Source organism: Crotalus tigris, unplaced genomic scaffold (genome assembly GCF_016545835.1).
Source record: "Crotalus tigris isolate CLP2741 ecotype Arizona unplaced genomic scaffold, ASM1654583v1 scf7180000017771.5222438, whole genome shotgun sequence".
Lineage (NCBI taxonomy): Eukaryota > Metazoa > Chordata > Lepidosauria > Squamata > Viperidae > Crotalus > Crotalus tigris.
This window is the reverse complement of record NW_024096622.1, coordinates 4,559,049-4,572,856: the sequence shown is the minus strand read 5'-3', so window position 1 is coordinate 4,572,856 and position 13,808 is coordinate 4,559,049. Positions and strand designations below refer to the sequence as shown.

General features: G+C 35.3%; 1 protein-coding gene across 7 annotated transcripts in view; it reads left to right on the top strand.

Moving 5' to 3' along the window:
* The window catches only part of CDC42BPA (CDC42 binding protein kinase alpha), a 154,519-nt gene that overhangs the window by 98,862 nt on the left and 41,849 nt on the right, over positions 1–13,808 (top strand). For all 7 annotated transcript variants that reach the window (XM_039341746.1, XM_039341747.1, XM_039341750.1 and 4 more), the window contains exons 16-21: positions 234–339; positions 1,725–1,849; positions 6,517–6,622; positions 7,769–7,917; positions 9,710–9,801; positions 12,959–13,035. In XM_039341746.1, coding sequence (XP_039197680.1) covers positions 234–339; positions 1,725–1,849; positions 6,517–6,622; positions 7,769–7,917; positions 9,710–9,801; positions 12,959–13,035 — 655 coding nt within the window. The remainder of the gene's footprint in view (positions 1–233; positions 340–1,724; positions 1,850–6,516; positions 6,623–7,768; positions 7,918–9,709; positions 9,802–12,958; positions 13,036–13,808) is intronic.

The following is a 13,808-nucleotide window of genomic DNA, read 5'->3' as shown; positions in this document are numbered from 1 at the left end:
CAAACAATCCATATGTTTAAAGAATTTATGAATTGGAACTGCAAACATCTGCTAACGTAAATTCTAATATTATATAGTGTTATTATAGAGCATATTGTATGGATTACCATGTTCCTTTTGGTCTTGGTTACTGTGGGATCTTAATATTTTTATGTATATTTTAAGTTGTGATGAAACATATATGAGGAAATTATACTTTATATATGATAATTGTGTTGCACATTTTACCATAGCCAAAATGAAAGGGAGGAGTTTGAAACAGAATTCAGATATAAATATGAACGGGAGAAGATTCTACTGACTGAAGAGAACAAGAAGCTTTCCAATGAGCTTGACAAGGTGAGTGATATATTGTTTAAATATACCGTAATGTATTGGGCAGAATTAGGTAAATTATTTATTTGTTTAGATTGATATATATTGTCATCAATCTTGCTAAGCATAAATCTAGGTAGCTAACAAAAATTTAAAATAATACTACAAAAAAGACAAAAAATATAAAATAGCTGCCAAAGAAACCATGCCACCAAGAAATATGGGCTCAACTACTCTCCTGATACATATGTCCAGAAAAACAAACAGCTCTTAGGAGTTTTCCAAAAGGCCAGCAGAATCAGACCAGCATATATTCTAATCTTGGATGGTATGGTATTCCAACGGTATGGTATTCCAAGGCGCTGTGATAAAAAAAAGCATACTTTCTGGGTCCCATTGGATGACATTTTCTACTCAATGGGACCTCCTGCCAGACTTGATGAGATTAGTAGAGTCAGTTGGAGAAAAGGCTTTATAAATAACACCCAATACCTTAAATTCTATCCAGAAGAGGTCAGTGAAGCAAAGGAGTAATGTAGTAGGATGAGCCACCACATTCTGAACCTTTTGCAATTTCCACATGTTCTTCAAGGACAGCAGCATGTAGAACTCATTTCAGTAATCAACTTAAGAGGAACCAAAACATGAGTTACAGTATACATTGCCTCTTGCTCCAGGAAAGATTACAAATGGTACACAGCAGAAGGTTTTACAAATGCCTTCCTAGCCACAGCTGCTGTCTGCTCCTCAAATAGGAGCCATGAATCCAGAAGAACACTCAAGTGGTATACTAGTTTTGCCTACTTATCCAAAATTAAAGATGGAAAGTTACCAGTTCCAGATAGCCCTAAAATCCCAAACCACTTAGTCTTAATCTTAGTCTGAGGACAATCAACCAGTGGAACAGCTTACCCCCAGAAATTGAGGAAGCTCCATCGTTGGAAGTTTTTAAAAGACTGGACAATCACCTGTCTGAGATGGTATAGATCCTCCTGCTTGAACAGGGGGCTGGACTAGAAGACCTCCAGGGTCCCTTCCAGCTGTATTCTATTCTATTGTTATTGGATGAGTTGAAGCCTATTCTTGCTGAAATAAATAAAAAGATATTCAGAATTTGCCTAAATGTTTTTAATGTTACAGTGTTATTTTTAGAGGCAGTTTATCAGTAATGACACTTTGGAAAATTTCAGAAGTTACAACTTTTTTTCGCAGAAAGACAATTGAAAAAAAAGAAAATACATCATAGATATATGTATCATGTAAGAAACTCCTGGGGCAATACATATGTGAGTGTAATTAGTGCCCCATTTAGATTTTTTAAATGTGTGATAAGCTCAGTAGAAAGCACTTTCAGATCACTATTGCAGAATCATAATTGTGACCATAATATTTTTAAAAAATATATTTAGCTTACAGCAATGTATGAAACACTAAGTATAAGTAACCGACAACTTGAAGAAGAGATGAGAGATCTTGCTGACAAAAAAGAATCTGTAGCACACTGGGAAGCCCAGATTACTGAGATCATCCAGTGGTAAGGACATTTTTCTGTTTGTGACTCATGCACTAAGGTACATTATTTTTGCATAACAAAAAATAATTTTGCAGTTTTGTTTTGAGTCTTCTGATAATCCCAACTCCTCTTAGAGGAGTATAAATCATGTCAGATAAAAGTTTTTGACCTTTCAAGAAGCCATAAGCCATAACTAAGAGAATTAATCTCGCTTCCTTATATTTCATTAGCTGTAGTAGTTTCATGCAGGAATATATAATAGAACAAAGGAGCTATTAAAAACCTTGAGCTGTTATTGTTCCTAATGCTAAAATATTTTAAGTGGATGAAACATGGTACAGTCACTTGTCACATTCCTCAAACTGAAACTAATAGCATAGAATGCAAACTGACTTTCCAGTAAAAATGTTTATATTTATTTATTTATTTATTTATTTATTTATGAGACTTATATACCGCTTTAAGTGCAAGCACTCTCTCACCAGTAAGCAATGTATATATATATTTACATTGCCCCCAACAATCTGGGTCCTCATTTTACCTACCCCGGAAGATGGAAGGCTGAGTCAACCTTGAGCCAGTGAGATTTGAACCGCTGACCTGCTGAACACAGTCAGCTAAAGTGGCCTGCAGTACTGCACTCTAACTGCTGCGCCACCTCGGCTCATATCATATCAAATAGACATCTCCCTGAGTGACAAGACCAAGAGTGAAAAACAGGGATGAATTCAGAATTGTTAATGGAAAAATACTTTTGCTGCAATCTGTTATCCCGTTGTTTTATATTTAGGTATAATTTTAACAAACGTTTCCACAAGTCATTTAACATTGATTAATGTTAACATCTTCTATCAGACTAACATATTTACTATTCATCTTGCCTGCTTTCATAGCAGCTATGTAATTTATTTTTTATTAAAAATAGACAGAGGTCTTTTAGAGAAATATTTAGCTCATCTGCATTTTTATTTGTAATGCAATTTTGCTGTCCTTATATAGAAGTAGTTCTCTTTCTCTCTTTCTCTCTCTCTCTCTCTCTCCCCATGTTTATTTTTACGGCCTGATTTATAAGCAAAAAATTAAAAAAAATCAAAGCTACATAATTTGAAATGTTTTTTTCAACTCCTCTGCTATAACTTTTGGCTACAAGAAAAAACTATAACATTGATATATAACATTGACAACTATATTTTACTGAGTCTCTCATTCATTCACTGGAACATAATATTATTGATGAAGATACATCTGCTGTCTAAAAAAGAAAATTGAAATATAATAGATACACCTTGGTTATTAAAAACTATTTAGGATAGTTTTAAAACTATTTAGGATAATGGCATTTCAGAACTCAGAACATAAAATTGTTTCCTCAAAACAACAGACATTCCAGAATGGAGAAGACAGACTTGGAGTTTGGAATGTTCCATTTCTCACCTGTGGATTTTTCTTTGATCACAGGAGACCCAACTATTCAATAGATTCATACCCTCATTCAGCTTAAGGCTCTCAGAGAGTCCCAACATTAATTCTTCCCCAGCTAACTAATCAGCCATTAACTATGCAGCAGAGAGTGTTAGCAGCAGGCTCACAAGAATGTGAAGAGGGAGAGAGAAGGAGAGGCATTGGTATCTTGAAACCAGGGATCTGATTGTTCCTTTCTTCTACTAATAACAGCAGGAAATAGCAATATTGCCTTCATCACATATTTCCCTAAAAGGACAACTGCACGCCCTAACCATTTTTCATTCTTTTTATATGCCAATTTATACTAGTTGATGCTATTGTTCTGGGATTAATACAAACATTGTTTTGGATTGGAGGGGGAAAAATGCATTTACTAGTTATCTGCATTTAGTAGCATTCCTGCATATGATATGGTACCCTTGGACACTTCAAATAAACAATGAAGATTCAATTTTCTCTGGGGATACTGCCTAATTCTTAAACCTTAAATTTACTTATATAATCTTCATTCAGAGTTCATTTCAATGTGAGCAATCTTATTTTTCTCCTACGTTCAGCTTTCATAATATATAAGCTATTCTGATCCCTCTCCACTTTTTAATATATTTTACTATTGCAAATACACAGAAATAGCGGGGGGAAACACATGGTCTGCTCTGCTACTAAAAACATTTGCATATTTAATTTGTAATATTTTTGTCTCTTCCAAAACAAAATGTTGAAACAAAACATATTATTCTAATATGCCACACTCTGATTCCTGAAGAGCAAGTCAACATTCCATGGACCCAAATTGTCAATTGCTGTTATTGTTATAATGATTTCCCTCCAATTTGGTAATTTCCCTCCAATTTGGTAACAACTCTAGTGTTGCTTTGACTTTTTCATTATTTTTTCATTTATTTTTTTATCCCAACACAGTAGTCATAAAATAACTCAAGAAATATTAAAAAATATATGTCACTGTAAAGTCATAGTAGATTTGCCTTATGCTATAGTTAGAATCAAATTAATGCAATTTTGTTATAAAATAATAGTGAAAAGCTATCATTATAAAGATGCACATTTTCCTCCAAATGTCAAAAATTATGTCAAATATTTACATATATTTCTGAATTTATCTGTCTTTATAAATAATATCAGCTACTGAAAAATGGTAGAAGCAATCCAGTGGTTATACTGAGCCAAGATTCCTGAATCAAAAGGGCTTCACATAAAACAATAACGTTATTTCACAATTTAATCACAATTTTAAAAAGTTATGATTCCTTTACCAACAGTTACTAAATATGTGCATATCTTGCATAAAGATGACAGTTAATTAGCCATCATGCAATAATTCTGAACAATTGATTTAGTTGTAATATGAAATAAAATCACAATTATGCATCTGACAAAGACTGTTTCAGAATTGAACTGAAGAATGAAGAATGCATTTATGTATGGAAAATGTGTCAATGATTAAGGATAAAGATGTACATATGTAAGATGATGCAGTTACATCTATTCAAGGGAATGTATTTATTATCTTGGCTGTGATTCTGGACATCTGCTTCCAGAGCTCCATTTGGAATATAGAATATTCAGATTCTATATGAAATTACCATATTGCAAGGTTTATTTGGTGGTTGCAAGTAATCCTGGAATCAACCTACATTGAGGGTCACACACTGGATCTATTTTTTGTTTTGGGGTAATTGATGTATAATTTGAGGGTACAAGACATTAACATCAGTCCCTGGCAAGATCTCTATCTGATTATTCTGAATCTTGCAGCCACTCCTTAGCTCCCTAATAGGGGCACATCCACTACAGTGGTCTGCTCTAGCTACTTTATGGATTTCATTGGTTTCCGACAGGTGCTTGGAGAGTTTCCCAGCAGGCTGCTTGGCAATTCTGCAGAGAAAGTAGTTAAGAATTAGCTGCTTGATAGGATTGCCACCCAATGACTTCTGACAGAATGCCAAAGCAGGTTTGCTTCTTGGTTTACTAGATCAAGTTCAGGTGTATATTGTGGCAGTAAGAACCATGTAGTAGCAATCCTTTTCTGCACTTACAGAATGCCTGAAGCAGGATTATGTTGATCCATTCCTTCTGTGATAAAATACTAAAGAAGCACAATATTTGTCTTCTGACATTTGTGCCACTTTGTCAGGTACTTTAAAGATGAAAATGATCCCTTTTACACAAAATTAATACTGAATGGACAAGCTGGCATCAGACAAGGCATCAAACAAATAGTTTTCAGTCTTTTCTTGAAAAATTCCAGCGATTGAGCACCCACAGCTCTGGGAGGCAAGTTTCCATTGCTTAATAGTTCTTAACTTCAGAAAATTTCTTCGTATTTCCAGGTTGGATTTCCCTCTGACAAGCTTCAGGTGCTATGGTAAATAAATTGACACTCTGCTCTCTTGAAGGTAGAAGTGTGGAAGACTGTCTCCACTCAGTTTGCTCTTTCTTAAACTAAACATTCCTACTTCATTCCTAGTTCAGTCATGACGAAACCGCGCCCACCCCATTGCCAGCAATGGGGAAAAATTTCCGATATGTCACATGACGTCATGAGTTTGACATATCTGCTTTAGCTGATCTTCATAGGATTTAGCCTCCAGATTTCTTATCATCTATGTTGCTCTTCTCTGCACTCTTTCTAGGACCTCAACATTGACAGAACTGGACTCAGTATTCCAAATATGGTCTTATCAGTGTGGTATAGATAATCACTTCCTATGATCTTGATGCTATCCCTCTTTTGGATGCATTTCTTGCTGACTCAGGCAATGGTCTTCCAGGACACCTAGATCCGTCTCATAGCTAGTACTGATGAGCCAAGTGGAGTGCAATGCTCAGTTGACAGCAGTAAACTTTTGTGAGGCCAATTAGGATTCATTTAAACCTGCTTCTCAAAAAGTCCTCTGTTAAATGAATCTAGTCACTAGTAAATTGTTTCTGAGGGATACGTGTGACCAGAAATATGGAAGATGGTAAACAGCTATTAAGGAGAGGGTGTTACTTCTAGCCTGGCAGAAGGCAGTTTTTCTTCCACTTAAGAAGCCATTGCTCATCCCAATTGCCTTTGAGCAGTTTGTCTTTAATTTAGATCTCTCAACAGTATTCAATACTCTCAGGCATTTTTTTTAACTTATTTAGCAAATTTAGCCACCCAGAGTCCAAATATAGCCCTTAGCTTTTCTAAAATTTTTGTCTGTTCATTGTTTGTTCAGGGTGAGTGATGAAAAAGATGCCCGAGGTTATCTTCAAGCCTTAGCTTCCAAAATGACTGAAGAACTTGAAGCATTGAAGAGCTCCAGCTTGGGTGCAAGGGCAACAGTAAGCTTTGAATTTTCTACATGATACTGGTTCTAATAATTTTCTATGCCATCAAATAAATGCTTACTATAAGCTGTATCAACTGTTGTACCAGTTTAGAACCAGTAGATTATATATCCAGGCACTTAACTTCTTATTCACTATGTAGTTTTCTAATTCAGAAATATCACTGAATACCTATATCATTATAAATTATGACAAGGTATAGCATGAAAATATTTGTAAACATATAGTTCAGATTTTTCTTTAACATAGGAATTTCACATGATTTCTCCCATTTTTTTTTAAATAACTACACCTATAGGAGAACTCCATCTTGCTTATGCCACTATTTGTGTTGTTATTGTTGCTATTAAAATTGTATCCCCTACCAAAAGCTGTTATTTGTAAACTTCATAGGAACTATACCTGGCAAACAGCACGGAAAAAATCTATGTAAATTACCCTTACAGTTCTGTTAGGTTTCCTCCTTGGTTTTTTTTTTTTTAATTCATGAAACTGTAATATGCCCTTAGCTGTCTCTGTAGAACAAGTACATAATTCATTAAATTTTTAAAAAATCCACTACAGAGTAATTATTAAATAATTATTAAATAAATTTGTGTGAGAGGATAAGAGTGACAGAATAATATTTTTCTCAGAAAATGAAATTTTCTGTAAACAAGTCTTTTAATGCTTAATGTAGTCTTTAGCAAAAATGTTTAATATTTACTCTTTATTTACTAATATTTACCAATAGGGAGACTATCATAATCTAAGTATTTTGCCAGTGAAGCCATACTTTTATTACTTAGATTAAAAAAGATAATGCTTTCACTGATTAAAGTGGAGTGGGAGATTGTTGGCTGATTCCTCCTTTCCCTTACACCCTTCTTGGAAAGCTCCAAAAATCTCAGTGTTCCTCCAGAGTCATAGAGGAGAAATGGTCAAAAAGCAAAGAAAACAAACTTCACCTTCTACCTCCCTTTCCTTCCACTGGATTTTGGTCCATTACATAAAGAATAAGTATCATATCAAAAAAAGGACAGCTCTGGATCCACCCCAATATCTAAAAAAGATATTACAATTTTTGCTGGAGTTTTAAATATTAAGGTATAATTAGGTTACATTATTAGCTAACAATATTTAAAAACATTTTCTTTGTAGGACATGCCTTGGAAGATGCGTCGCTTTGCGAAACTAGATATGTCTGCAAGGTTAGAGCTACAGTCAGCCCTTGATGCAGAAATACGAGCCAAGCAAGCCATTCAGGAAGAGTTAAATAAAATTAAAGCTTGTAACATTGCAACAGAATGGTAAGATTTAGTGATTCCTTTTAAGGCTTTAAGGCAGCTTGTGATATTTTCTGTTGAGAGTCATCCTGATTAATTCTACATTGTATTTGCTTTCAAAAACTGAATATAATGGTTTGATGGCCTGCCACAAAACTCTCAATTTTCTGTGTATAATTTGCAATTTATTTGATAATTGTTTCCTGAAAACAATTGAAAGATTTTAATACATGTCATCTTTTACAGCCTTAATAAGATTAACATACAATATTCCTATGACATTCCTATTAGAATACCTAATGAATTCTAAGAATTGCTTTTTAACTGTGGCCTTTCAATTTCTTGTACTGAATTAGGAAATTCTTCATTCAAGATTCCCGTTTAGAAGTAGTTACTATAAAATTATCTGTCCTTGGTCAGAAACAATATAAAATCTTTCCCTTCCTTCCTTCCTTCCTTCCTTCCTTCCTTCCTTCCTTCCTTCCTTCCTTCCTTCCTTCCTTCCTTTTATTCATCCATTTATTTATTCATAATTTTCACAAGAAAATTATTATATGGCCATCCAACACAGTAATTTCAGCAACTTACAAAAATAAAACATCAAATGCAAAACGTAATGAACCTCTACCATTTAAAACAAAAGAAATATTAGTTGTATTAGAAAGCAGTTGTAATGATAAAAATTCTCCATAGTTTTTTCTACAATAAATCATGCTAATAACATTCTCTGATGTTAGAATGCAGTTTGATAATACTGCTTTTATATGATGAAAAAATTCTGTATACAACTTATAGTATATCATTATATAGAAGATCATAGTTTAAAATCTTGATTCATTAGAATGATATTTGTGTATGTTAAAAAATGTTAAAATAAGTTCAAGAATAGGTATGTAAGCGTCCAGTACAAACCACAATTAGAAAAAAAAGGCAAAACTTACTTCACAGTGTAATAGATCAAATCCCAGTCTTTTGAATAAGGGTCCTGACGAAACAAAAATAATAAGTCACGTTTCGTCTTTTGGTCTGGTGCCCCGCACTGGCAGTGTAATGACTTTGATATCACCTTGGCTTTTGCAAGGTTGCCAGCCATGTACTTTTTTATTAAGAAGATTAATAATTTACAAATATAGTTCTGGGGTCTCAAAGATGTCCTTAGAACATAAAAGTGTGAGTTTTTGTATTTCATATAAAAATGCAAAGGGAAAAAAATGGCAAGGGTCAGTTGGTGAGTTAGAGAGTGGGCATCTAGGCAATTGGAGGTTTGCACTATGGCAATCATTTTATGATCATTCACAGCACATAAGTCTTCCCTCTATTCTGCCTGCTTGTTAGGAGTTATCATGGAACTATCACAATCCAAATCAATTACCGTATATGCCACCGTATTAGGCGACCCGGCATATAAGACGACCCCCGTCTTTATAGCCGGGCCGCATTCCTAGAATGTCGTCTTATACGCCGGAAACTACCAGTATTTCCGGCGTATAAGACGACTCGGCGTATAAGACGACCCCCGTCTTTGGCGCCGATTTCAGCGGTCGCGGAAGTTGTCTTATACGCCGGCATTTACGGTAGTGATTATTTTAAACTAATCATAAAATCATCTTGTTCCATTGGGTGCTTATAAAGCAAAATCACAAGTCAAACAGAAGTCATTTTCTCTTTCAAGTTTACTTATTGAAATCGAATGCTTTTATCCAGACGTAAGTGGGATTTCCCTAATTGAAGGACACTGCAAACAATTTTCAAACATAACCACATATCATGGTCCTTACTAACTGGGTGTCTCTCTTTTTGTTTTGTTTGTGTAAAGCAAATTACAGGAATCTGAAAAGAAGAACTCCGAGCTGTTATCAGAAATAGACAGACTGAAAAAAGAGGCAGAAGAACTTCAGTCAGAAAAGGGTACGGGAACTGACATCTAAATAAAGCTGACTGGTGGTGGGTACATCTTATCAAATCAGAATGTCCACTTACAGAGTGCTGACAGAATCTGGATTTTGAAGATTCTGACTCTTGAAGTGTCATCATAACCCTGGCATGATAAGATGTACCCACACAGCTGTTACACAGCTGTTTTTCAGATCGTATTTTTGTTTGTGCATTTATAGTCACCATATACTCACTAGGAACATGAAATAGCTTGTGAGTTTATCTTCTTAAGAGAAGATGACTCTTAATGTATTCTTCACTTGTCAAGTACTACTCAGACATCAGGATCAGAAAGAACATATATAAAATGTATAGTCTTTCGATCTTTTGATCACTGTAAGCAAGAATCCATGTGCTCAATTAAGACTTATGAGTTCTCTGAAGTAAACCTTTTACAGGACGTTATATACTAATAATTGGATTAATATACTTGAAAATGTTGGTTGATTTTACTATTTATTCTAAGGAAGAGAACTTCATACATACACACACACACGCGCACACACCAGTATTTTCTTCATCTGATGTCTCTTGCGAAGAAACAGCTAAGAAAGCAACTATAGAGCAGTATCTTAGAATGTGAGAAGGCCTGGAAATGGACCACTAAATGTGATAGAATCTATATCTGTTTATAAAAACCCCACATTTCAGTGTGTGAATGGAAACTAAGTGTACCTTAGTGCATCAGGGATGAAGATTTGAAAGTACCATAGTATTATATTAGCACTGATTAGGCAAGGTGAAAGAGTAGATATTAGAGCCAAATGCAAAGGATTGAGGATAGGATTTCCTATCTTTCTTTTTTGTGTTGTGTTATGAATATTGCTGGACAAAACAGATGTTGCTGGTTTGTTGGCTTGCTGCAAAACAATTTACATATCCCTGTTTACAGTAGTTTTTTCTTCAGAGATCTATACACTTGCCTTCAAGCAGACTTATATCAAAGGTTTTTATTTCAGAGCCATATGCACTTGAATTTTATTTTATTGTGTATCCTATTTGCTCCTTTGTTTTAATCTAAGCAGTGTTTTTCTCTTATGAACCTGGCCTTCCAGTAGATGGGAGGTAGATAGATAGAAATAGATTAGCACTTATTTCTGACTTCCAATAATTTATAATAGTAAAATGCATGTTAAAAACTCAAAATAATTTTCTGACATTCATTCATTCAGATTCAGGATTCCTTTCTTATTAAGTAGGTATCTTTAGCCAGTTCTAACATACAATTTTAGAACAACCATAGAATTCCACATTTATAAGTCAGATGTGTAAGAAAGTCAATTCTGCAGCTCATATATTACAATAACACTCCTTTTAACAGTATTTAAACGTGAAAAATCATCCCTTTTGATGCCTTCTTATTGTTTTACACTTGATTTGGCTTATGGATCTTACATTAGTAATTAAACCCCCCACATCACATTAAACAATTGCCTTACTGCCCAAACCTTTTCACTTTTATATTTCAGCATCATCAAAGCATGCTTATTGTTCTTCATGGTGGTTTCATTTGGTTTATACCTACCAATCCAATAGGATGCTTATTCTACATAAAAAAGTGAAATGTCAAGTTTGCCTTGAACCTTCTGTGTTGAATACTGGGTGTAAAGTTGCCGAATGTGAGCCACCAAAATTGGAGTTGCTGCCAGTTGTGCAGCCGAGAATTGGTAACCATGTACTCAAGTTGGTGACACCAGATGGTTTATGATGCTTAGAAATCTCATACTAATATGTATCTTGTTGGACACATTTATTGTATGCAAATACTTGGCTGAAAAAAATTATATCAATACATGGTTGCCTAGAAGCATATTTTTTAAAGTTTTCTCAGTGGAGCAGAATAAGTGCTTTGTGATTAAGTTCCTTTTGCTGCAAGAAGGATCACATTAGTTTTAAACAGAAAATAATAATTCAACAGTCTCTCTAAGTTCCTTCAATACAGTAGATAAAGTCTCCAAATTTGGGTTGACTCCTAATAGCTTTAGGAATACTGATGCTTTTTTCTTGTTAACAGTGCAAAAGTAGTTTGCCATTTCCTTTTTTCAGAGATGTTTTTTAACTCTCAATCTAATCCAGTGGTGGCGAACCTATGGCACAGGTGCCAGAGGCGGCACTTGGAGCCCTCTCTGTGGGCACACGTGCTGTTGCCCCAGCCTTGCCTCCCCCCTGTGACCCCAGTAGCCCTCCTGGAGAAGAGTCATCCCCGAGCATGGCCCACACAGAGCAGTGCAGCCAAGGACATGGCAGCCAGGCAGCATAGACAAGACTCTGCCCTCATGCCCCATCACGCACAGTTGATGCGGCGGGACGTGGGCAAAGGGCGTGGCTGCCATGGCACTGCTGGGTGATCTGTGGTGGGCCCTAGAGGCGATGAGTGGTCCTGCGGGCAGGCGGGGTGGCGACGGAGCAGGGGCGGGCCAGTTTTTGGGTACTCTGTCTCTAAAAGGTTCGTCATCACTGATCTAATCTATAGTTTAGAGATTCCCTGATAGTATTATCAGGCTAACAAGATCAGCTAGGTTATATTGATTAATAGCAGGATTTTTGCTGGAGTTTTAATAGAGACACTCATTATTTCAGCAGCAAGCAAGTTTTTTTAATCTCTTTCATTTCTATTTTGAACACTGGGTATGAGGGAAACATACTAATGGCGCCAATATAGATAGGGGAACAGGGAACTATAAAAACTGAAAGGAAAAATTGCCTTAGATTACTTATGTGTCATAGTAGGTAAAGTAGGTAAAGATGATGTGCAATAAAATCAATTGTGACATAAAATTATAAGTCCAGTTTCTGATGTTTAAATTGGGGAGATTATATATAACAATTGATATCAAAGTTCAGCTGCTGGGAATAAGAATTTTGTTTTAAATCCTGAAAGGACTATCCCACCAAATGGTTCTCATGAAATTATCCTATTATCTTAAAGATTAAAGAGATGGAAATAGATAGGTTAACAAGACTGATTCTATAGGGACTTGAATACAAATCCTCCTAGAAAAAAAATTCATAACATCTTTTGGAAACAGTCTGATCTTAAGCAGAAAGCAACAACTCAAGAACAGCAATAAGTAGATCTGTATGTGGATGATCATTTTCTGTTGATTAAAATCATGCTGTTGTTTTCTAGGAGTGAAGCATCAAGACTCACAGAATTCTTTCTTGGCATTTTTGAATGCACCTACATCTGCTCTGGATCAGTTTGAAGTAAGTAATTTGGTTTATTTCTTTATATTTTGATGTTACAACAGGGTGAAGTTTAATGGTTGTTACTGCTTTGAAATCATAACTGTAGCTATTATGTTGCAAAAAAAAAAACCAAAATATTTTGATTCATAAGGAATATTATTTTCTGACATTGCCATGCTAGTTGTAAACAAGAGAATATTAAAAGTTTTTGTATGATGCTTTTAATGCAGATTTCCTGTGTCAACTTAAGCTGTATTTCAAATATAAGACAGAAGAGCTTTCTTTTTTGCCATTTTTAAATCTTGAAACATAATCCTAAAGTGAAATATCTAATATCTGTAATATTTTGGGAACTAGAATTAATCCTCAGCTAACAACCACTCTTTCAGCGAATGAGTCTGAACAAGTAGTATGATATGGACACTTGGCAACTGGCTCACACTCAATGACAGTTACAACGTTCCATGGTCAGCTGATTGCCATTTGTGACCTTCTCTGCAGTTTCCCACAAGAAAAGTCAATAGGGAAGCTGACAGAGAAGGTCCCAAGTTACTTGGATAAGTCTCCCACACCTGACAGTAGCTACCTGAAGCCTTGCAGTGCTTGCACCAAGCCACACCAGGGTCTTGTGCACCCTGGGGTGCTCTTTTGCACCTAGCAGTAACCATCGGTATTTATCTCCGGATACAGTTCCATTCATGGATATAGTATAACAAAGTTATTAAATATTTCTGAAGTAGAGAAAAGAAAGAGTTATATATTATGGAACTAGGACAGAGATGGATTGTAGC